This window comes from Artemia franciscana, chromosome 4 (genome assembly GCF_032884065.1).
Source record: "Artemia franciscana chromosome 4, ASM3288406v1, whole genome shotgun sequence".
NCBI classification, from domain to species: domain Eukaryota; kingdom Metazoa; phylum Arthropoda; class Branchiopoda; order Anostraca; family Artemiidae; genus Artemia; species Artemia franciscana.
In genome coordinates this window covers 31,931,898-31,957,438 of record NC_088866.1, presented here as the reverse complement: position 1 = coordinate 31,957,438, position 25,541 = coordinate 31,931,898, and the positions used below count along the sequence as shown (strand labels likewise).

At 35.2% G+C, this 25,541-nt stretch overlaps 1 protein-coding gene and 1 long non-coding RNA gene across 4 annotated transcripts in view; one reads left to right on the top strand and one right to left on the bottom strand.

Moving 5' to 3' along the window:
* LOC136026298 (metabotropic glutamate receptor 8-like) overlaps positions 1–25,541 on the bottom strand; it is a 229,660-nt gene that overhangs the window by 79,329 nt on the left and 124,790 nt on the right. For both annotated transcript variants that reach the window (XM_065702713.1, XM_065702712.1), the window contains exons 6-9: positions 17,238–17,388; positions 14,469–14,625; positions 11,916–12,064; positions 40–198 (exon numbers count right to left, since the gene is read on the bottom strand). In XM_065702713.1, the coding sequence (XP_065558785.1) occupies positions 40–198; positions 11,916–12,064; positions 14,469–14,625; positions 17,238–17,388 (616 nt within the window). The remainder of the gene's footprint in view (positions 1–39; positions 199–11,915; positions 12,065–14,468; positions 14,626–17,237; positions 17,389–25,541) is intronic.
* LOC136026301 (uncharacterized) overlaps positions 1–25,541 on the top strand; it is an 82,355-nt gene that overhangs the window by 48,000 nt on the left and 8,814 nt on the right. The gene's annotated exons all lie outside the window — the stretch shown is intronic.

Here is a 25,541-nt window from a genome sequence, read left to right as displayed (position 1 = left end):
ATCCCTATTCCAAGAACAAAAATAGGATAAACCTGTTACCTGTAAAGTTAACTTCTCTGATATATTTTAGCAATTCCCTCCCTGAAGGAGCAGGCTTAACTCTTTTGCAGAAATGTAGTAGACCTGGCTTGGAGTCCCTTGTACATTTTTGTAAGATCATGGCATGAACTGCATGAGCCATTGCATAAACTGCATCAACTGAAACATAAAATGTGTCTTTAAATCCTAACCAGGGGTGAATGAGAAAAATTATGGGTGAAATCAACGGAAATAAAAGTAACAATCATTGGCTCTCCGTAATCAAACAGTTCGTGGTAACGAACTGTAGTAAGGAGCGACCCGGCTCAATAGTAACCAAAACTCTAAAAAATGGAATTTTGATACCAATAGCTACATCAAAAGAATCGCATTTTAATGCTGGTTTTAAATATATAAGTTTCATCAAGTTTAGTCTTACCCATCAAAAGTTACGAGCCTGAGAAAATTTGCGTTATTTTAGAAAATAGGGGGAAACGCCCCCTAAAAGTCATAGAATCTTAACGAAAATCACACCATCAGATTCAGCGTATCAGAGAACCCTACTGTAGAAGTTTCGAGCTCCTATCTACAAAAATGTGGAATTTTGCATTTTTTGCCAGAAGGCAGATCACGGATGCGTGTTTATTTGTTTTTTTGTTTTTTTGTTTTTTTTTTGTTTTTTTTTCCCAGGGGTGATCGTATCGACCCAGTTGTCCTAGAATGTTGCAAGAGGGCTCATTCTAACGGAAATGAAAAGTTCTAGTGCCCTTTTTAAGTGACCAAAAAAATTGGAGGGCATCTAGGCCCCCTCCCACGCTCATTATTTTCCCAAAGTCAACGGATCAAAATTCTGAGATAGCCATTTTATTCAGCGTAGTCGAAAAACCTTATAACTATGTCTTTGGGGACGACTTACTCCCCCACAGTCCCCGTGGGAGGGGCAACAAGTTACAAACTTTGACCTGTGCTTACATATAGTAATGGTTATTGGGAAGTATACAGGCGTTTTCAGGAGGATTTTTTTGGTTTGGGGGAGGGGTTGAGAAGAGGGGGATATGCTGGGGGAACTTTCCTTAGAGAATTTGTAATGGGAGAAGAAAATTTCCATGAAGGGAGAGCAGGATTTACTAGCATTATTTAAAAAAAAACAATTAAAAAATAAAAGTGAAAAAGCTTTTTCAGCTGGAAGTAAGGAACAGCAATAAAACTTAAAACAAACAGAAATTATTACCCATATGAGGGGCTCACCTCCTTCTAATACCTCGCTCTTTACGCTAAAGTATTTTCGGTAATTTCAACTACTTATTCTACGGCTTTTGTGATTCAGGGGGTCATTCTTAATGAATTGGGATAAAATTTAAGCTCTAGTGTAAAGAGCGAGGTACTGACGATGGGGCGAATCCCCTCATATATGTAATAAAAACATGAGAATACAAAAGTTCTTTACGTAAGCTAATTTATAAGTTACGTAAATCTTTTACCAATAAAAAGATTCGTAAAAAATTAAAAGTTATAGTTGCCTTTTTAATTAACCAAAAAATCGGGGGGCAACTAGGCTTCGTCCCCCGCTCTTTTTTCTCAAAATCATTCGATCAAAATTATGAGAAAGCCATTGAGCCAAAAAAAATAATATGCAAATTTCGTTTTGATTATTTCTCTGCGGAGAGCCAAAATCAAAACATGCATTGATTCAAAAACGTTCAGAAATTAAATAAAAAAAACAAGTTTTTTCAACTGAAAGTAAGGAGTGACATCAAAACTTAAAACGCACAGAAATTACTTCGTATATGAAAGAGGCTGCTTCCTCATCAACGCCCCGCTCTTTACGCTAAAGTTTTTTACTGTTTTAGAAAGAAGAATTTAGAGAAAGAGTCAAACTTTAGCGTAAAGAGCGGGGCGTTGATGAGGAAGCAGCCTCTTTCATATACGAAGTAATTTCTGTGCGTTTTAAGTTTTGATGTCACTCCTTACTTTCAGTTGAAAAAACTTGTTTTTTTTTATTTAATACAAACAGAAGAGAAAAAGAGAGATGACTGTCTTATACCGCCGTATTGAAAGGAGTTCTCTAACTTGATTTGTCTATTTTCATGACGCTAATCGTCCAATCTTTTTAAGCCAATCACATTTTTCATAGGCGTATGTCAGAAATGAAAGCCAGTTATACGTGCCTTTTATACCAGTTGCTGTGTTTACCTGATGTTTCTATGTCATTTGTATGTCAGTGTAGAAATGAAAGCCAGTTATACGTGCCTTTTATACCAGTTGTTGTGTTTACCTGATGTTTCTATGTCATTTGTAGCCAGCAAACAGAACGCAAATATTGATCATTTTATTTTGAGATATTTTAAGTAATTAAAGAGAGCAAAAGTGAGTCAAAACAGTTTTTACCTGTGAACTCTATGGTTCTTCTAAAACAAGTCATGTCACTTTTATAATATATTTTTTACCCTATTACTTTTGGTCTCTTCTTTTTGGAAATAATTCCTTTGAATAAAGAATATAAGAAATCAGTTTTCTTTTAAAGTCTAAAATTCAAAGCAATCGCTGGTGGATCTTCTTCCAAGAAAACCCAATTTTCTTTCTCATAACCTCTTCCCACTTAATTTAGGGCCGACCTAATTTGGTGACCACTTAACTTGGGGACTTTTCATTTAACTCTATGTGGATGGCCGAAAAGAATGATCTTTGGCAATCTATCCTACTTCATTGGTAATGTCCTCACCACCTCAAACTACCTCTCGTTATAGCCCTAAAAGGGGGATAAAGCCACATTTTTCGTTAAGCATGCTGTTTGAAATGTGGTCAGTCACACGGGTAAGCAAGAAATTCCGTAGCCAATTTCTCTGGAAATCATCTGGCAAATCTTCCTCCGTTTTTCGGAGCGCCCATACTTCAGAACTATATTTGACCACTGTCATTGTCATCATTGAAATTTCCAATATATGTCCTACTTCATCGGTAATGTCCTAACCATCTCAAACTACCTCTCGTTATAGCCCTAAAAGAGGGATAAAACCGCATTTTTTGTTAAGCTTGCTGTTTGAAATGTGGTCAGTCAGACGGGTAACCAAGACATTCCGTAGCTAATTTCTCTGGAAAACATCTGGCAAATCTTCCTCCATTTTTCGGAGCGCCCGTGCTTCAGAACTATATTAGACCACTGTCATTGTCATCACTGACGTTTCCAATATACTCGCACACTTATATTTCTCTTCCAGACTTTTGTCAATTGGTAAAAATCCCCAGGTCTGGGGTTTTCTATTCTTTCATAATCATTGCTAGTCTTTACTAGCAATTAATCATAAAAAATTCCACAAAATAAGTTTTTCGAACAAAGTAAAGAAATGCATTAAACCAAAAAGGAGCGAAAATAGAATCAAAGAATCTACAAAGCGTAAAACTACTACAAATCAGAATCAATAAATAAATGAAACCCAAAACGAGCATAAATTAAAGCATTTTACTGAGTCAAATTTAAAACAAGCAGAAATTAACACGAATAGGGCTCAAATCCCTATCCCTTCTCAAGGTCAGGACATAATTTGCATTCTACTAAAAAAATGTTAATGTTTTCTCTTTCACAACTTTAATAAATCAAAAATTAATAAGATTTTAAGGAATAAATATAAGTACAGGTATATTAAACTAACAATGCCCATTCATTTTTTTTTTCAGTAAAGTGCGAATTATTTTCTGGTCTTTAGATGGCAAAGGGGTTGTGAGCCTTGCTCAAATAAATTTCTGCTCGTCTCGAGTTTGACTCTGTCATTTATTATAATTTCTGCTCGTTTTGGGTTCCATTTGTTTACTGATGCTAATTTGTGGTAGTTTTTGCTTGGTAGATTATTTGATTCTATTTTTCATCAGTTTTGGTTTAACAGAGTTCTTTACTTTTCTTTGAAAAACTTATTTTGTGGAAAAAAAACTTTTCGAACAATTTCTGTTCGTTTTATATAGAAATAGTTCTTTTCAGAGAATAAGAAAATAATAGTTTAAATCTATTCGGATTTTTCTATTAGAATTTACAGTTTGGCCTGCTATTTGTATGCTGGAGAAACTTTTTCAACAATTTCTAACAACATACACCATTTTGAAAATCTTGACACAAAGATTAGTATTTAATTTAGTTTTATACCTCCTTTAGTTGACCTAAAAATTGAAACGTAATACCATTCCAAAAAAATTCCATCAATGCTCTTTGGCAGCCTTTATGCACTTTTTGACTTAGTTAAATTTGAAGAGCAGACACAGAAGAAGCCCCGAAAGTTTGAACTTAATACCCTCAGTCGTTCTTGGAATATTGCTAACATGTCTTATCGGCAACCAGCATAAAGACAGTGCGTTTTGATCTAATTTAAAGCAACATATATATTTTTTTTTAGCATAATGAGCATAGTTAAAAATTTTCCTTCCATATTTATCAACAAAATATGAAGTGGGGGATTATCAGTTGGGTTTTCGAAGTGGTGTAGGGGTTCAAAATGTAAATGCAATAATTCTAGAAATACTGGAACACCACCCCAAAATTAAAAAACAACTATTTGTGTGTGGAATTGATATTTCAAAAGCGTTTGATAGTATGTTGCGTAACCACGCTTTTTTGTCATTATTGCGCAGTGGGGATAACCCATTTATAGGCCAGTGTTTGGCGGGCTGGTATGGTAATTCATCTGTGAGGATTTTTTTGGAAGGGCGACTTTCAGACCGAATTTATTTACGTCGTGGAGTTAAACAAGGGTCAGTTCTTAGCCCCTTTATATTTAATTAGAACAGCCACACGGTTCTTACTCCCATATGTGATTGAAGGTATCGACATTAGCCACTTGTCGTATGCTGATGATATTTTGTTGCTCTCGGATAATTTAACATTAGTACAGAATGCAACTAATATATTACACTAATGTCTACGAGAGATAGGATTAGAGATTGAACCTTCAAAAACAGAATTCCTAGTGGCGAATAGTAAAAGTGATATCCGGCATCAACAATTAGGGTGGGATCACTGAATATTCTTAATAATAGTTCCATTAATTAATTACCTTAGGTTGCCTTTTGGTTCGTCAATTAAAGCTACGTGGGAGTTGGTGTTATCGTCTGCATTGGGAAAATTTAGGGAAACATATGGCCTGCTAGTCAGGATAAAAAGTCGTAATCACGGATGCGTGTTTATTTGTTTTTTTGTGTTTTTTTTCTTTTTCCCAGGGGTGATCGTATCGATCCAGTTGTCCTAGAATGTTGCAAGAGGGCTCATTCTAACGGAAATGAAAAGTTCTAGTGCCCTTTTTAAGTGACCAAAAAAATTGGAGGGCACCTAGGCCCCCTCCCACGCTAATTATTTTCCCGAAGTCAACGGATCAAAATTCTGAGATAGCCATTTTATTCAGCGTAGTCGAAAAAACTTATAACTATGTCTTTGGGGACGACTTACTCCCCCACAGTCCCCGTGGGAGGGGCAACAAGTTACAAACTTTGACCTGTGCTTACATATAGTAATGGTTATTGGGAAGTATACAGGCGTTTTCAGGAGGATTTTTTTTTGGCTTGGGGGAGGGGTTGAGAAGAGGGGGATATGCTGGGGGAACTTTCCTTCGAGAATTTGTAATGGGAGAAGAAAATTTCCATGAAGGGAGAGCAGGATTTACTAGCATTATTTAAAAAAAAACAATTAAAAAATAAATGTGAAAAAGCTTTTTCAGCTGGAAGTAAGGAACAGCAATAAAACTTAAAACAAACAGAAATTATTACCCATATGAGGGGCTCACCTCCTTCTAATACCTCGCTCTTTACGCTAAAGTATTTTTAGTAATTTCAACTACTTATTCTACGGCTTTTGTGATTCAGGGGGTCATTCTTAATGAATTGGGATAAAATTTAAGCTTTAGTGTAAAGAGCGAGGTACTGACGATGGGGCAAATCCTCTCATATATGTAATAAAAACATGAGAATACAAAAGTTCTTTACGTAAGCAAATTTATAAGTTACGTAAATCTTTTACCAATAAAAAGATTCGTAAAAAATTAAAAGTTCTAGTTGCCTTTTTAATTAACCAAAAAATCGGAGGGCAACTAGGCTTCGTCCCCCCCCCTCTGTTTTTCTCAAAATCATTCGATCAAAATTATAAGAAAGCCATTGAGCCCAAAAAAAAAAAAAAAAATATGCAAATTTCGTTTTGATTATTCCTCTGCGGAGAGCCAAAATCAAAACATGCATTGATTCAAAAACGTTCAGAAATTAAACAAAAAAAACAAGTTTTTTTTAACCGAAAGTAAGGAGCGACATTAAAACTTAAAACGCACAGAAATTACTTCGTATATGAAAGAGGCTGCTTCCTCATCAACGCCCCGCTCTTTACGCTAAAGTTTTTTACTGTTTTAAAACGAAGAATTGAGAGAAAGAGTCAAACTTTAGTGTAAAGAGCGAGGCGTTGATGAGGAAGCAGCCTCTTTCATATACGAAGTAATTTCTGTGCGTTTCAAGTTTTAATGTCGCTCCTTACTTTCAGTTAAAAAAACTTGTTTTTTTTATTTAATAGTTTTAGGAGTGAAGCAGTAGCATAATGATGTAAATATTGTCTTTTGATCAGTTAAACATCCCCCACAACAAGCCTTGTAAGTTTTAATTTCACTGACAAAACTGTTCTTAAGATATTGCTGATGTGTCTTTCGGACAACGTGAATACAGAATGCGTGTTGCTATTCAGTTTACCTTCCCCCCTAAAACTTCTCTGAAAATTTTGCCTTTAAACCCTTAGTTATAGTTGTGATAGCAGTCACAGCCGTGGTATTAGTGCTCAACTTAATACAATTAACCATTGCTATAACATTTCTGATATCTCTCTTTGATAACCTGTATAGTCATATACTTGTTACAGTTTTCATCTTAATGCTCTTAGTGTTACAAGGAATTGCAATAGAAATAGTAGTTTGAGCAATAACCAGGATTCATATCCAGAATTTAGCAATAGCAAGGGACCATATCCAGGATATTTTCTCTGGGGGAGGGGGTTACAAAATCAACTTTATAAAGCACATCAAAATTTGTTTATATTCATTTTTTTACGTTTTTTACGAATTGGACAATATTTATTGACGGGGGGACAAAACCCCTAACCCCCTCCAGATACAGCTTGGGTTGTGATGTTAGTTGTGACCTGCATATATCATCTTTTTATAAGTTGATCTTCCCCTTTTAAGTGTTCTTTAAAAATTTTTACTTAATACCCAAATTCATTCTTAGATACGCCCTTTTGACATTTTGCAGGCGAATAGTGTGTTTTGATTTAGTTCAAATTCCTCCTAAACATTCTGTCAAATTTTAACCTTCATACGCATAGTCTTAATTGTACTAGTATCAAAGTAGTAGCGGTAGTAGTAGGAACAGTAAAAGCAGTAATCCCACTCATGATGCTTATGAAGTTTCCTCTTGATACGATTCCGCTGAAATTTGAATTTTGTCTGAATTCTTTAAGAACGACTCCTGAAACACTATGTTCGTTTAATTAGAACAATGAGAAGCTTTTTTTAAAAGTACTAAGAAACTTTAGCGTAAAGTATTGAGGAGGGAGCAGCCCCCCTATATACGTAATAATTTCTGTTTGTTTTAAGTTTTAATGTTGCTCCTTACTTTCAGTTGATAAAACTTGTTTTTTTATTTTATTTAATAAACAGAGGGAATCAACAGACTGAACATCAAAGGCAGTTTCCGGACCAAATTAGCCACTTATACTAATTAAGGAAAATCTGTTATATTAAAAGGGAAGAGCAGTGAGGTAAGGCCAGCAATATGGTAACCAGTACCAGATATGTTGGAGTAAGGCATACAATCCATCCTCGGCACTAAGAAAAGACATACAAGGAACAAGAAAGGATAAAAAAAATGGAGCTGAAAATTTGGGAAAAAATGAAACCTAAAACAGCTTTAGACTTTTTGGTAATGCAGAAAACAACCACCTTGTCAAGTTATCGAGTTCCAAAGGCAATGAAATTTTGTACAGGTGGCTCATTTTTGTACTGCTTCAATTGTAAAATTAATGAGCTGCATATTTCTGTGATCCTTTATCCTTACCTTTTTAGTTTCTTTTTTCTTTAATTTGTTTATTCAGGCTGTTGTTACATATTTGCCTATCTTGTTTTTTTGCATTATCATTTGTCAGTGCTGATTTCGGACTAAGAACATCGTCCCGAGGCTATTTACTATTTGTCTCGTTATCAGTGCCTTCCCTCGTTGTACTTCATTTTTAAATTTTAGATTTCAGAGAGGGGGGAGGTTAAATTCCAACAGACTGTAAAAGTAGATAAAGATGAAGAGTAAACCTCGAGATTTTTGGTGGCGCAAGGGCCGAAAGACCATCTTCTTGAGTAAAAGCCTGTGTACAAAGACAAAATTGACGAGAAGCACTTTTCAAAAAAAAAAAAAAAACATACGCCTTATGCATTTTGCCTCGACCCCTTCTGTTACTAACAGTTAAAAACCAATAATCTTTATGTTTCTTGAATTTAATAATTTGAAACTTCAGGCTCTAAATCGAGGAATAAACCAATCAGCTGGGGAGGCTTTCGTTTTCACCAATAGAAGTTACCAAAGATTAACGCCGATGCGTGGAAATCCTTTCACGATTGTTGGAAATAATTCGTGTTAAAGAAGGGTAATGTCTCATTTTTAACGTTATATGTTGTTTTCAAAATCTTTTCTTTTAATTTTTTTACGAGTTATGAAATAACACCCTCTCCCTAATAGGACTTTTTTACCAAGGCAATGTTTTTCATCCTTTGCATGTATCAATCAAACGCGGAATGTCATTTCAGGTTACAAGCCTGAGCTTTCCAACAAGATTCCAGGAGTGTCTTGGACTCCTACTATAGAGTTACAAAACATCCCATCCTCCGAATACAAAAATCAAATAAACAAGCCTCTACCAGTTTATCAGAAAACAAGCAATTTAAAGAACATTTTATAATTGAGACAAAATAATAATATATCCTGATTTATAAAAATCCTTGCCCCCCCCCCAGATTTTTTTGAATTGGCACCTTTGAATCGCCTTTCATCCTAGGAAAAAATAGATTCGTAGGAAATACTAGCATAGTTCGGTTCCTGCACATCTGGAAGATATCCCTTTTGAACCATCTCATGCGAATAATTTCAAAGCTATGTTTCATTTTGTTCGCAAGAACTGTTACATCAAAACATTCAAAACAATATTAATTTCCCAGTCTTCTTTGAGGAATCAAATGATTGTTACGTTGTTACCAACACATTGTTACCTTGACTTGCTCCTTCAGTTGTTATGGAGCCTCATGACAGTAATTTCACCCTCATATTTTGTTTCACAAAGCATCGGTAACAGTTTTGTATTATGGTAACAAATAAATATATGTAGAATAAAAGAGGTAAATAGAGGATATGGAAAAATATTTCTGATATAGTAAAATAACCAAGAAATTAGAATAGTGCAAGGAAACTAAGCAAAAATATTCTTGTCCAATTTCTTCTAATCCTGAAATCGAGCTTTGCTATAGTTAGATGTGTAAAGGTCCCTAGTCTCTTTTGACATAGGATTAACTAGTGCCCAAATATAAATCTTTTCCATCATCAGACAATATCATAAATTATGTCCAGATTAAGCGCTAGTATAAGGGTTTCAACAAAATTAAACAGGTAAAATTTCCACTGAAAGAAAGCTCACAATAATTGAAGAAGCTGTCTTTGGATTTCCACTCTTATTCTTGGTTTTAAAATGGATACTTGGTATGGCTTTTGCCAATTTTTTGGCTTTTTATCTTGTTTTAAGGTTTTGGCCATTTTGGCTTTCTGTAGGATATTGAGCTTTGCATAGTTTGAGAAAACACCCAATCTGGAAAATTGGATGTATGATTGTATGGGTGTGTTCAGACATCGCTTTGGACAGAGGTAATTCCTGAGATATAGATAGTTTGGGTTTATTTGAAGAATTAAAAGTCACAAGAGAAATTATTCAAGGAAAAGTAAAAACAGCATTAGCATGTCCTCAATTTCTTCTGCTGCTAGCAGAGTCGTTTCCAAATACTGTAATTGCACACACAATAATGCTAATAATGCCAGTAACCATACAAGGTGCAGAATTTTCATTTTTATTAAAGTTGACAAAAACTTGTTTGAGATCTTCAGTGCCTCCGGTTCGTTTGGGTTGGCATGTTATCGCTAGAACAAGATACTGTTACCAAAAGTTGCCATGCCTTGTTATCAACCATGATCTTGTTACCAACAAGATCTTGACTATGAAGAAGTCATTGAAGGGTTTGCCAAAATGGAAAGTGAGTTTTCGCTAATAGTTCATTTTGGGTTTCAGACAACAAACTTCAAAAATATATCAAAATTTATTTATATACATTTTGTTGCATTTTTACGTGTCAAGTAAAATTTTGTAGGGAGGGAGATTCAAACCCTGCAACGTTTTGATTTCACTAATGGATAAATATTTCATTGGTCTGCATTTAATTGGCCTACTTGCATTTTTCTTGGATCTGGATTCCAACGCTAAAGCATTTAAGAAACGAATAGCTTATTTACTTTTGTGGTTTCGTCATCTGTTTCGGACAAACTTGAGATTGACAACAGTGGATAGAGCCACGATGGCGAAGTTGGGTCAGCAGAGTTAACCGTTACAGCGTAAAAATAGAATTGTCGGGTGGAAACCTAGTGAGCAAATGGAAACACTTGTAACTTCAATTTTTGATCTAAATTTTAACCATAGACAAAGACCTGAATTCAGAGACAATTTGCCTTAAGTTCCATAGCGCTGTGTAGCCTTAGTTTGATATACTCCTGAGAAGGCATGGACTGAAAGACTGCTGCTGCCATCCTTACAATTTTGTGCTGTAATTCTTGAATTGTAATCGGTCGGGTTTTATCGCTGGAGGGGTTTCTTTGGGAAATAAAAAATGGCTAGTAAGCTAAACGTTGACTGATGAGGCGTGGAACTTGTATTGATATTACTGAATATGCTGAAATCCTACTTGTTTATAGGTTTAATTATCTAAATATAACGCAACGATTTTGAATCTGGAAACAAAAATCTGAGCCGATGGCTCTAGAATATCGAAAGATTGCTCATTAGAAAAGTGAAGTAAACTTTTTACTTACCTTTTTAATTACCAGAAAAAAAAATCTTGCTGAAACAGAGTAGCATTTTCTGCCAATTTGTTGTGTAAAACGACAATTTTAGCCGAAGGATTCCAAAAAGTAATGGAATAAAGTTTTTGAGCTGGCCAATTGGTATATATTTATCAAAATACTATATATTGAGCTTTCCACTGTCGAAAACATTAATGCACCATGTTGGCGCATTCGTAGTAGAAATTATTCTTTAGTCCCTTTTGATTCTCGGCTATTTTTTGTCTACGTCTTTAATATTGGTGCTGGGGAATGATAGTGCCCTCCCATTGCTATAATATTTTTTTTTATGTAGCATGAGAGATTTCATTTAATTGCCTAGCGGGACAGAACTGGAAAAATGGGGACGGGATATTATGAACGTCACTAAGAAATTACATGGTGGAGGGGAAGTTGACAAGTGGTACCAGGAGCTTTGTTATTACAAGTTCAAGTGGTAATTTTTCTAGTTTACTATTTGTATAGAATGTTTAGGGTCTTCTTGTTTCTGGATGGGCTTCCTCCCCCTACTGATGCTCATAGTGAACTCCCCTATAAAACATGATTGTTAAAAAAAATTTACTTTTAAAACTGTGGAAATCACGATCCTACAATTAATTTTTGAGGAGTAATTGAGAAAAACGTCAGCAATGCATGAAAAAAACAACTGTTCCTACTAAAAGTTTCCCAGTATATGAGACCCTAAATGCCTTATCCGGTCCTTTAAATAAACAAAGACTTTAGGTAATATAAAATGTTTTTCTTACCAACAAAAGGAACCAGACCCTCTTGTTCATAGTTGGTAAATTTTTCTTTCCCTGTGCACTCAGGAAGATCTTTTTCCCTCAGGGGACTTACAGTTCCTCGTCGTGTTCCATTTGGAGAAATATTTTTAATCCCTGGTACCTCTGGTATCCTGAAAAATACTTATCTTTAAAATTTAAACTGTGAAAAATCATAAATAAAAATTAAACGAAACAACAGTTAAGCTTGAAGAACCATTTACATGTTTTAACCTACTAAAAAGAATGAAAACTTAGTTTTTAATTTTATTAAGTTTTCTATATAATTGCTGGCTATTCTTATTCTTTGTGTACTGATTTTAATTGACTAACCTTTTCAAGCTTCAAGTTTGAGTTTACCAGAGACGGCCTGAGGGATGTGCAAAGCATGCAGCTGCACGCATCATCCTTTTGCAGGTGTGTAAAATTGAAATATTTTTGATAAATAAATTGACAATTTTTGGAAATTTATTTAAATATTGGGCCGACATTTTTAAACTAGATGGAACTTTGTTTCAAAACTATTACAGTGAAAACTGAAGGTAAGACTGAAGGTCTGACCCAATGAATTCTGAAATACAGTATTCTTATGCCCTTGATCAAGGTCCAAGGTCATTAGAGTAGTCGTCTGCCTTTCTGGCAGACGACTGTGTTGTGAGCAGTAAATGGGAATAAAAGGTTCTATAGCTCCTACAGAAACAACACAGTAGGCTATTTGAAGCCTATATAGACATTATCATTGCATAGACAAGTCATCGATCTGTATTTTTAGGATGGTAAGAATAATTTGCATCCGTTCAAGATTGTAGTGTGTGTTTTGATTTGGTATCACAAAATCAAATGTGCGTTTTGATTTTGATTCCGTGTAAAAGCAAATTACCGACTAATTTTAAACAGAATCTGTTTCTGCTGCTAAGAAAATATAGCCGGGGGAAGTTCAATCCTTGAGATATACAAGAAACTTACATCGGAGTTTTCCTGTAACGTAGCTAAAGTTCGTTGGTCTGGAGAATGATGATACAATAATGTTATAAAGACACAGATTCTCTGCTTTTAAAAGTTAAAACCGACGATTTATAAAAGGATTTGGCTATTGACGATGTCATTCACTCTCGGATGGATTTTACTAACTGCAAGGACAATGCTTACCCGGAGCTAGTTAAACGACGTAATTTTCATTTGAAGAAGAAAAAGAAAAAGAAATAGTCACTTCGAAGGATCCAAGAACTGACTCCGACAGCGACAAGTCCCAAGAAAATCGGATTCAATATTTATGATGCTACTGAGTGGAATAGCTATTTTACGGACTTGGGTACTTGGCCTGTTCATATAAGTGCTTGCTTCCGTGATGTAATTATTACCAAAATAATAATCTCTGTAATTGTTGTTTATTTTATTTTATTTCAAATAATAAAAAAATATGAACTATTACAGATATAAATCACTATATCTGACCTCCCTCCTGATAAGATTTGTGTCCCTTCTAAACCTGCAATTTTGTCCTAAGCAAATAGCTGTAAAGTGAACTGAAAGAACAAGATTTTTATGTCATTCACTAGTTTCCGATTTATCAGAAAATATTTTCGAAGAAAATGGTATAAACCTGCTCAATAAACAGGAAAAGTTGCATGACTTTCCCCTATTTTAAAGCACCCGCTTGTAAAAATTTAAATTGAATTTCTAAAATGTAAATTAACAGATGGTAAAGCCAGGTAAAGATGGGTAAAATAAAATTTTAGTGTCACGCTGAAATATTAAAACCGTAGGATGGTATAGAAAGATGCCATACCAAAAACTTAAACCGGGAATTGCAGCCATCTATGGCCAGAAGTCTTTTCCTTTTCCCCGGAAAATTTTTCTTTCCTATTGCATTCTTATGATTGTCTCATCCTTCTCCCAAAAGCGTACGTAAAAGAGTACTATCCTGCGTTTAAAGCACTGGTTCCAAAACTTAACAAACCAAGGATCCATGCATGGCCAGAAGTCTTTCCTTTCTCACCCGATTTTCTTTCCCTATTGCATTCTTATGATTCTCTTATCCCCCCCCCCAAAAAAAAAGACGTACGTAAAAGCACTAATCTACATTTAAAGTGCTGGTTGCAAAACTTAACAAACCAAGGATCCATGTATGGCCAGAAGTCTTTCCTTTCTCACCCGATTTTCTTTCCCTATTGCATTCTTATGATTCTCTTATCCCCCCCCCAAAAAAAAAGACGTACGTAAAAGCACTAATCTACATTTAAAGTGCTGGTTGCAAAACTTAAAAAACCAAGGATCCATGTATGGCCAGAAGTCTTTCCTTTCTCACCCGATTTTCTTTCCCTATTGCATTCTTATGATTCTCTTATCCCCCCCCCCAAAAAAAAGACGTACGTAAAAGCACTAACCTACATTTAAAGTGCTGGTTGCAAAACTTAACAAACCAAGGATCCATGAATGGCCAGAAGTCTTTCCTCTTTCGCCCAAATTTCCCTTTCGTATTACATTCTAATGAGCCCCTCCCATTCTACCCCCAAAAGCCGTACGTAAAGTACTAACCTGCATTTAAAGTGCTGCTCCCAAAACTTGACAAACCAGGGATTTCTACAATTTATTTGACGGTTTTTCTTGAGTTCATTCTTCCAAGTTATATTTCCATGAGTACAAGCACGGTCTGATATTCGAGGCCTTAGAGACAAAAAATAATCATCGAACCCTATAAAATTCAAAAGGTAAACAAAAGATATCAAATAATCAAATGCCATTATTTTAATTTATGTAACTTGTAATTTTACGTAGCACTCAACCAATTACATGAGATTTTGCAACGGATAGCTGAAGCCAATATTTCTCTGGAGCACTTGTACGATGAGAATCTAGTTAGCTCCATATCATCATCTTCTGTACTCACTAGAGTACATCCTACGACTTTCCTTTTTTTTGTGCCTGTCGAGCGACAGGACCTTTGCTAGCTAATAAATAGAATATGATGATGAATATGCTAAAGGAGCTAACAACAACAATAAAAAATCATATCCAACACCAACACTAAATATAAAATGAATACTAGAACTGAGTATAAACGAATACTAAAACTGGATACAAGATCTAAGGGTGCCGAAAGTTAAATAATAGTAAAACAGAAGTAATAAAAGACTAGAGGTGGGGGAAGGGCAAAATATATGTATATCTAGAGTAAAAACGCGAAAAAATTTTGAAACCGGTAAAAAGGCCAAAGTCGTAAAAAAAAAGGAACAAAATAAATTAGGAGACAATAACTGTCATGAACCATATAATAAGGGTGGAAAGGGAGACAAAAAATTAGGTTGAAGCTATATTTATTATTAATTATTCACCTTACAAGGGAAACTTGAATTAGATCGCGATAAACTATGCATAAATTCGGCTCAACCCACATCCTCTATCCCATCCGAAATAACTTCCTCCTGCCTGTCATTGTTACTCTTAGATTCCCGACTCCCCATAGAAGTATTTGCGAAATTCCAAATCTGACACCAGTTTACTCCATGTCACAGCGCTAATTTTGATGCCTTGTGTCGAGTTTTATTCGTGCTTTTAACAATTCGTAGCTCGTTTCGATGACTATTGTGCACATGCACAAATTTTTCCTGTGTTTACCTTTTTCTAATTATTATGGCATTTTTCATTTTTACTAAAATATACCCTGTTTGGGCCATGTCTATGAAAGCGTATTCTTACTTCGAATAAAGGATTTGATGGTTTTATATTTGCTCTTGAAAATCTATTTAATGTATATACATATATATATATATATATATATATATATATATATATATATATATATATATATATATATATATATATATATATATATATATATATATATATATATATATATATACATATATATATATATATATATATATATATATATATATATATATATATATATATATATATATATATATATATATATATATATATATATATATATATATATATATATATATATATATATATATATATATATATATATATGTATATATATATATTATATATATATATATATATATATATATATATATATATGTATATATATATATATATATATATATATATATATATATATATATATATATATATATATATATGTAGATATATATATATATTTTATATATATATATATATATATATATATATATATATATATATATATATATATATATATATATATATACATTGAAAAATAAATAGTTTTTTTTTCATTTTTGGCAAACAGATAATGTATACAGTCAATAACGCAAATAAGTTCATGTATTCTAAATGACTCAAACGGTTCAGTTTATAAGAAAATAAATGCATTAAAAGGCCTGGAAAAAACGTTGCTAGTGTGTAAATTACCGTTTGAACGTTCAAAAAATAGTTTGTGTCTATTTTGTCAAGTTATTGCCAAAGTGTTTTATTCGGTGAAACTATGATAATACTTTTTTCCAAAACAAAACAGCCCAAAATAAACACATTTTTTTTTTTTATTCAGCATTTATAACACGCCACAGTAGGAGGATGCGGTAGTCAAGCAAATTTAGCTAAATTTCATTCATTAAAATATTTTAAAAAAATACGATTTTTTGTTAAGCAAAACTCCAGCCACCAGAAATTAATTGATGGTGGTATTGGCACAGATCAATTTTGTTTAATGGAAGATTTCAATACTGTTTTGAATGCTAAATAAGATAAAATATACTGACTTTGAAACAAAATGAATAGTTACTTGAAGGTCTGATTGAATTTGTTGTATCATCTGATTGGAATCTTCAAATGGAATCAGGATAGTTCCATTCTGCAAAGTTCGTGCAATATACTTGTACAGTTTTGAAAAGAAACAAGGATATTAAAAACAGAGAAAAAAAAAGAAAATATGGTTGAAAACTTTATATCTATGAAAACTAGTCACTAACTCAAGAAAAGTAGATACAGTCGGTGTCTGCTACAGTCTGATTTACTTTAGTAGACTACAGTCTAATTATTCACACAATCAAGTTTACACGACAGATATATCTATTCAGTCTATCATCACTATAGGCGCATTGATTCAAACAGAAGCCTCGATTCAAGGAATTTGTCACAATTCAACAGTAAAGGAATGTCAAGTTATACCCTTTTCAGGCGAAGGTGCAAAAATGATGCTGAAACGGGAGCCAATCAAGATGTAAACAAATAGAGCGGCAATAGTCCCACCCCTTCAAAGCGCGAATTAATTAATAATTCGTTTTGATGTCCATTAGCCAACTCCAGCTGTTAAAAAAAATGAAGACATGCCCTGACGAAAAGCTGAGTAAACCCTACCTGTTAATGATTTCCTCCTAGGCAAGATGGTAATTGCGCCTTCAGCGGCCCACTCTTGGTCACGAACTGGGTGAGACTTTGCTCCCCATGAGTCACTTGCTACCCATATAAATTGGCCTGCCTTCTGAACTCGGATAGTTGCTGCCAAAAGCTTCCTAAACAACAAACAGAAATAATCACAAGCGTCAGGGGAAACATTGCGAAAGCTATGCAGCCGAAATAAGAAAATACCCTTTTTGCATACTTGACAACGAACATCTCTATTCATTTTTTGCTGTATTTCAGTAGGGATTTTGAAGACGGTGATTTTATGCAATGTGAGCGACTCAAAAACGTATATCAATCTTCTTTTTTATCATATTAAGATATAGTAAACTTTTATTGCTGTAGATGATATATTTATAACATTAGTTTCAATATTAATGACAACAGTTTGTTTGTTGTTCCTTAAAAAAAAAAGGGATAAAAATTGGGTTAAGTCTGTGTACCTGAGCTCCGAGGAAAAATTAAAGGTGGAAATAAAGACTTTTATTGAATAAAAATTATTAATTAAAAACTATTAAATTCTTAAATATTATTAATTATTATTATGTCATTATATATGTTATTATATATATATATATATATATATATATATATATATATATATATATATATATATATATATATATATATATATATATATAAATATGTAAATATATATATATATATATATATATATATATATATATATATATATATATATATATATATATATATATATATATATATATATATATATATATATATATATATATATATATATAGCTGTGTATATGTGTATATACATATATATATATATATATATATATATATATATATATATATATATATGTATATATATATATATATATATATATATATATATATATATATATATATATATATATATATGCATATATATATATATATATATATTTTTATATATATATATATATATATATATATATATATATATATATATATATATATATATATATATATATATATATATATATATATATATATATATATATATATATATATATATATATATATATATATATATATATATATATATATATATATATATATATATATATATATATATATATATATATATATATATATATATATATATATATATATATATTAGCTGTTGGGGTGGCGCTTCGCGCCACCCCAAAACCTAGTTGGTGGGGGCACTTCGCGCCCCCGACGCCCCCCGTGCGGGTAAGTCGTTACGCGCCATATTAGTTACGCGCCATTGTAGTTTTGTCCCTGTGTCCCACCTGTCCCACCCTTCGCGCCACCCCAAAACCTAGTTGGTGGGGGCACTTCGCGCCCCCCAAGCCCCCCGTGCGCGTAAGTCGTTACGCGCCATATTAGTTACGCGCCATTGTAGTTTTGTCCCTGTGTCCCACCTGTGAATATAGATAGATATATATATGACTTTAACTACGTAAAACTTGCGAATATACAACATTCTTCGCTGTACCATTGTCTGTGCATATAAATAGATTGTCAGGTTTACCGACTCATGAACATGCAACATATAATTGTCCATGGGAAAAACAATCCGTATTCAGATCTATACCTCATTATTCTAATGATTGCCCTTGAGCTTTGTTGATGGTGATTGCTAATCGAACATTCCCTGTGTCCCGGTCGTTGTAGTTGTGTCCCTGTGTCCCGTTCGTCATTTATATTCCCTGTGTCCTGGTCGTCATTTGTGTCCCGGTGTCCCAGTCTGTAATTTCTCTTTGAGTGTCCCGGTCGTCATTTATATTCCCTGTGTCCCGGTACTCCGGTCGTCATTTGTGTCCCGGTGTATAATTTCTCTCTGAGTGTCCCGGTTGTCATTTATATTCCCTGTGTCCATTTATATTCCCTGTGTCCCTGTGTCCCGGTCGTTATTTGTGTCTCGGTGTCATGGTCGGTAATTTCTCTTTGAGTGTACCGGTCGTCATTTATATTCCCTGTATCCCGGTAGTCGTTTGTGTCCCGGTGTCCCCGTCTGTAGTGTCATCTTATAATGCCGTCATATACAAAGCCTTATATACTTATATATTGTGAATATACAACATTCTTCGCTGTCCCATTGTCTGTGCATACAAATAGATTGTCAGGTTTACCGACTCTTGAACATGCAACATATAATTGTCCATGGGAAAAACAATCCGTATTCATATCTATACCTCATTATTCTAATGATTGCCCAGGACAACGACTGTGTCCCGGTCGTTGTAGTTGTGTCCCTGTGTCCCGGTCGTCATTTATATTCCTTGTGTCCCGGTGTACCGGTTGTCATTTGTGTCCGGTGTCCCGGTCTGTAATTTCGTCAGTCGACAAACATGACGTCAGTTGAAAAACAACTTCATGACGGCATAATGCTCAATCCTTATAATGACGTCAGTCGACTCGACAAACATGAAGTCAGTCGACAGTCGACTATATAATAGTATATAATACTAGCTGTTGGGGTGGCGTTTCGCGCCACCCCAACACCTTGTTGGTGGGGCGCTTCGTGCCCCCCAAAGCCCCCCCGTGCGCGTAAGTCGTTACGCGCCATATTAGTTACGCACCATTGTAGTTGTGTCCCTGTGTCCCACCTGTGAATATAGATAGATTTATATATGTGTTTCAAACTATGTAAAAATTGCGAATATACAACATTCTTGGCTTTCCTACTACTGGGAGCTTTCCGTTTCCAATTGCCAGCAATTGATCTGAAAATGTTTGACCAGAGTCATCGTTTTGCAATCGGACACGCATATTTGTAGTTAATTTTAATATTTTTACGTGTGCCCATAAATTAGAATTTTTCAGGCAAGCATTCATTTCGTCTGCAGGAGTTAAACTACGTAAAAATTGTAAATATACAACATTCTTGGCTTTCCCATTGTCTGTGCATATACAAAGCCGTATGTACTAATAATGACGTCATATGCAAACGCTCTTTTTACAAACCAACAAACATGCATACACACAACTCGTTTTTATATAGATAGATAGATAGATAGATAGATACAATACAAATTAACTGCGTAAAACTTGCGAATATACAACATTCTTCGCTGTCCAATTGTCGCTGCATACAAATAGATTGTCAGGTTTACCGACCCTCGAACATGCAACGTACAATTGTCCATGAGAAAAACAACCAGTATTAAGATCTATACTACATTTTTCTAATAATTGACCTTGAGCTTTGTTAATGGTGATTGCAAATGCTAATCGAATTGGGAATTGCAATCTTTTAAATTGAAAAGGCAGATCCGTTTGAATCATGGGAGTGCGAGGAATAAGAACAGCCTCACCCTCAAAAGGCCCTGTCAAGATTGTGGCCTCTATTAGGTTTTCCATTGTTTTTTTTTTTACGGCAAGTCGCGTGCCATTGCAAAGCTTTGGTGGGTTGGTATTTCTTAAAAGTATTATTGGTACGCCTATTTTTAGTTGTAGCACGTGTGGTGGAAACCCTGAAAGATCTATGGAATTTAAAAATTCAGATGGATAATTAACCGCTTCATTTGGTTCCAAAACTGTGTCGACTGACTTGTAAAGGACTGCCTGGTCTCGAATCTTGGTCAAAACAATATTGTTGACTTCATGGACGTCTATATTTTTGGGTGCGAGAATCGCTCTTTCACCTAGTTATTTATTATTTTTATAATTTTTTAGAATATTCGGAAATACTTTTTCAATCAATTCATTTTTGGACGTCACTAAATTACAGAAATCAGCAGGTAGTTGTATACGTCCTGAAATTGAGTCTACTGGGAGCTTTCCGTTTCCAATTGCCAGCAATCGATCTGAAAATGTTTGACCAGAGTCATCGTTTTGCAATCGGACACGCATATTTGTAATTAATTTTAATATTTTTACGTGTGCCCATAAATTAAAATTTTTCAGGCAAGCATTCGTTTCGTCTGCAGGAGTTGATCTAGGTATTATAGGTAATGTTTGCCTGAAATCTCCCGCAAGCAATATTAATGTGCTGCCAAAGGGTTTCGACTTCCCTCTCAAATCTTTCAAGCATTGATCCAGAGCCTCGAGTGATTTTTTGTGTGCCATTGTGCACTCATCCCAAATAATAAGTTTGCATTGCTGCAATACTTTACCCATCCCAGATGATTTGAAAATATTGCACGTGGGAGTTTCTGTAGAATGCAAATTCAGAGGCAATTTCAAAGCGGAATGAGCAGTTCTTCCACCAGGCAGTAATGTTGCGGCCATTCCGGACGACGCAATTTCCAACGCTATATCATTTTTTGATCGAATTGATGCCAGAATCAGTTTTATCACAAACGTTTTACCAGTACCTCCTGGCGCATCCAAAAAGAAAATTTCTCCAACGTTGTTATCGACACAATGCATCATCGTATCATAAATGTCTTTTTGTTCCGACGTTAACTTGGAAATGTTATTTTGTACATACGACAATAGATCACTCGTACTGTAACTTTGTTCACGATCCAATTCTACACATGTCGAAACAGCAGCGATACGGTTAGGTGAAGGCATTCCCAAATCCTGAAGAGGTTTGTTTGCCATACGTACGCACAAATCTTCTATAATAACTAAAGTGTAGTTATAAATTTCTGATGTAAAATCAAAAGTCATATCTGACGTCTCTAACTGTTTTCGATGGAGTATATCTTCGGACATTTTTGACTTATATTTTTCCCATAGCTCTGTAGGAGCTGATGGAGAGCAAGTTGTTAAAATGATGCCAAACAATGCACGAATTTGACTTGGGGTTGACGTTTCGCACGCGTCATTGATGCAGTTATCCCAGTGTTGGTCATTCTCCAATAAATTCAGAGCTTGGCATGCACTACGGTAAGTGTCATGTATAGTACCGTTTACAGTTCTCAAATACTCAAAGGATGTCGGACCGGGTGCATTCACCAAAATAAAGGCGTAGAAAGAAGCATTCATGTTGATTGGGATGAACGGTCTAGAGTCTTCCTATCGTGGTATCTTTGAAGATGGTAGGTTGGCCGTCGACTGACTTACCCTGTTTTCGACGTTCAAATACTTTATTTTTAGTATTCCACGTGTAATACGAAGGCACTTCAGTATACAGCAGTTTTTTTTGCAAAAGAATCATTTTTGCAAAGCGAAAAAAAAGCTGTTAATTTTGTATCCGGTGGATTTAGGGCTCATTGTTGCACGTTGGTTTCCGAGAAATAAACACGTTGACCATTCTGTAAATGTACCGCTAAGTGAACAACAGCTGGACTACGTTCATGTATCGGAAATGAAAGAATTCGCCAAACAGGTTCATTACTGCTTATGTATCTTCCAGCCTGATATTGTACGATTTCGTCGATATCTTTGATTTCGGGCTGCAAGCCAAAAACTGCCATGTCACTGCCTTTGTTGACATATTTACATATGTATTTGATTGCCTTTACGGAGTTACAGTATTCAACGTTTATGTGTGCATTACATGTTTTTGATAATAATGGGGAATATGGAACAACCCACTGTTTATGTACTTCGATGGTGGTACCGTTACGCTTCTTTATTATTGCTGTTTTACCGCCATCTTCAGTAGATCTTCTTCTATATTGTGGGTAACCATCATTGCCAGTAATTGTGTTGGATACTAAAAGTCGAGGATATTGCTTTGTGCACCTTCCTTTGGCCATGCATGGTGAATTTTCGTTCAGTGCACCGCAAGGTCCATGTATCATATTTTTTACAATAATATCATGTAACCCCTTATCGACATTTTTATCAGGTATGTCAGCGGAAATCACATCATCAATTTCGTTCGAAGTAATTTTTTTATGTAGCCAGATTAGTATATGGGCGTGTGGCAAACCTCGTTTTTGCCATTCCACTGAGTACATCCAGCATCGTACTGACCCAAACACTTCAAGTTTTACTATGTAGTTTATCAGTGATTTCAGCTTTTGCCGGAAGACACGGGCCGTAATGTCATGCCTATGAACCGCCGATTGTCCTTGAAGTAAAAGCTGCAGTATCTTGTCCCAAGATTGATTACATGTAAATGTAATAAATAAATCTGGACGACCATAAAGACGAACATAAGCAATAGCATCTTGAGCATATTCATGCATATGACGGGGACTTACAGCATATGACGAAGGTAAAATTGTTAATCTTCCAACGTTAGTGGTATTACCGTCATTTATAACTGCATCTCGCAAATGAATGTATTGTTCAGAGCGGAGCTTGGTCTGATTCAGGCGGATATATAGCAAACGTTCTGATTCAATTTTAGCATACATATCAACGACAAATTGGTGAAACAATTCACGGCATTTTAAAATATAATTTTCTTCATCCTGCCGAATCATTAGTCTATAGGAATAATAATGCATTGCACTGCATTTCTTATTCATTTCTTTGTTAGTGGCTGGATTCATCAATCTAATATTAAAGTGATAGCCGTCGGCTCCATCCCAAAAAATGATAGGATATTGTAGGGCATCGTAGCATCGATGAGTTTCAGCAATTCTTAACAACTGAGCGTTTCGCTTATGAAGAATAATATCTCGAGGTAAAAACTGATCACCGACCATAACGATTGCCACTTCGTCGATAGTTGGAGCATTGCATCTACGCACATGTTGGCCAGGAGGCGTTTTGTCAGCGGAAATAACAATTTTATGCGTATCAGTAGGCATCAAATCGATGGCTGCTTTGAACAGACGCACTAAATTATTATTTTCGTGGAAAAGATGTTGCAATTGGGAAATGATTGTCCTTTCAACGTTGGGAGAAATTTCGCAACATGCATTCAATTCAAAATTTCTATCACTGATGAAGTATAATTGTAAAAATTTCTGATTCTCGCCTGAGAATGGTAGAAGGGACCCTGCTCTATCATAAATTTGCCCTTTTACTTTGAAAGTAGACATGAATTGATCTGGATTTTCGATTTGGGCTCCAAACGACGTCATTTGGAAACATGAGTTGTATTTTCTGATTTTTGACAAAAAACGCTTAGATTCTGACGTAGTTCCAGTAAGGAAAGTCTTCAATGGCTCTGGTGGTGCAGCCAATAGAGGAAGTTTAACTTTTCCTGAGGCGCAACACATTCCCATTGTTTCACCATTGAATTTCAAGGCCTTGCAATAGGGACAAATTTTAGACATTGTCCCGATTTGAACACATCTACTCAAGCTATAATCATCGACTGGGATGTACCTGAATGCCAGGCGATAACTTTCAGGTTGCTCTGATTCCTCGGCACGCTTTCTTTTCTTACTTTCTCTATCAGCAGCAAGCCTGATTTCTTGCTGTTTTTGTGATTCCTCGGCACGCCTTCTTTTTTCATTTTCTCTTTTAGCAGCAAGTCTGCTTTCGCGTTGCTCTGGTAGTTCCTCGGCACGCTTTCTGTTCTTTCTTTCTCTATCAGCCTCAAGCCTGTTTCCTTGCTGTTCTTTTGATTACTCGGCACGCTTTCTTTTCTGACTTTCTATATCAGCAGCAAGTTTTTTGGCATAGACTCTTTGAGCATCTTCATCGGCTTTTGCCATTGTAAGTTCATCAGTCATTTTAAACTTAAACATTAATAGATTTCTACGTGATCATATATGTCTTAAATATCTTTAATGACGTCACCGTCATAGCAAAAATGACGACAACTAACTTCATGACGTCAGTCGACACAGAAACATGACATCACCTGACAGACACACAGACAGACAACTTATTTTTATATATATACTAGCTGTTGGGGTGGCGCTTCGCGCCACCCCAACACCTAGTTGGTGGGGCGCTTCGCGCCCCCCCAAGCCCCCCCCGCGCGCGTAAGTCGTTACGCGCCATATTAGTTACGCGCCATTGTAGCTGTGTCCCTGTGTCCTACCTGGGAATAGAGATAGATATAAATATATATTTTTAACTACGTAAAACATGCGAATATACAACATTCTTCGCTGTCCCATTGTCTGTGCATATAAATAGCATTTATATTCCCTGTGTCCCGGTCTTCATTTGTGTCCTGGTGTCCCAGTTTGTAATTTCTCTTTGAGTGTCCCGGTCGTCATTTATATTCCCTGTGTCCCAGTGTCCCGGTCGTCATTTGTGTCCCGGTGTCCCGGTCTGTAATTTCTATTCAAACAATCCCTGTGTCTCAGTCGTCAATTATATATCCCGCCTGTGCCCCCGGCGTCCCCGTTGTAGTTGTGTCCCTGTGTCCCGGTCGTCATTTATATTCCCGGTCGTGATTTGTGTCCGGGTGTCCCAGTCTGTAATTTTTCTTTGAGGTTCCCGGTCGTCATTTATATTCCCTCTGTGTCGGTC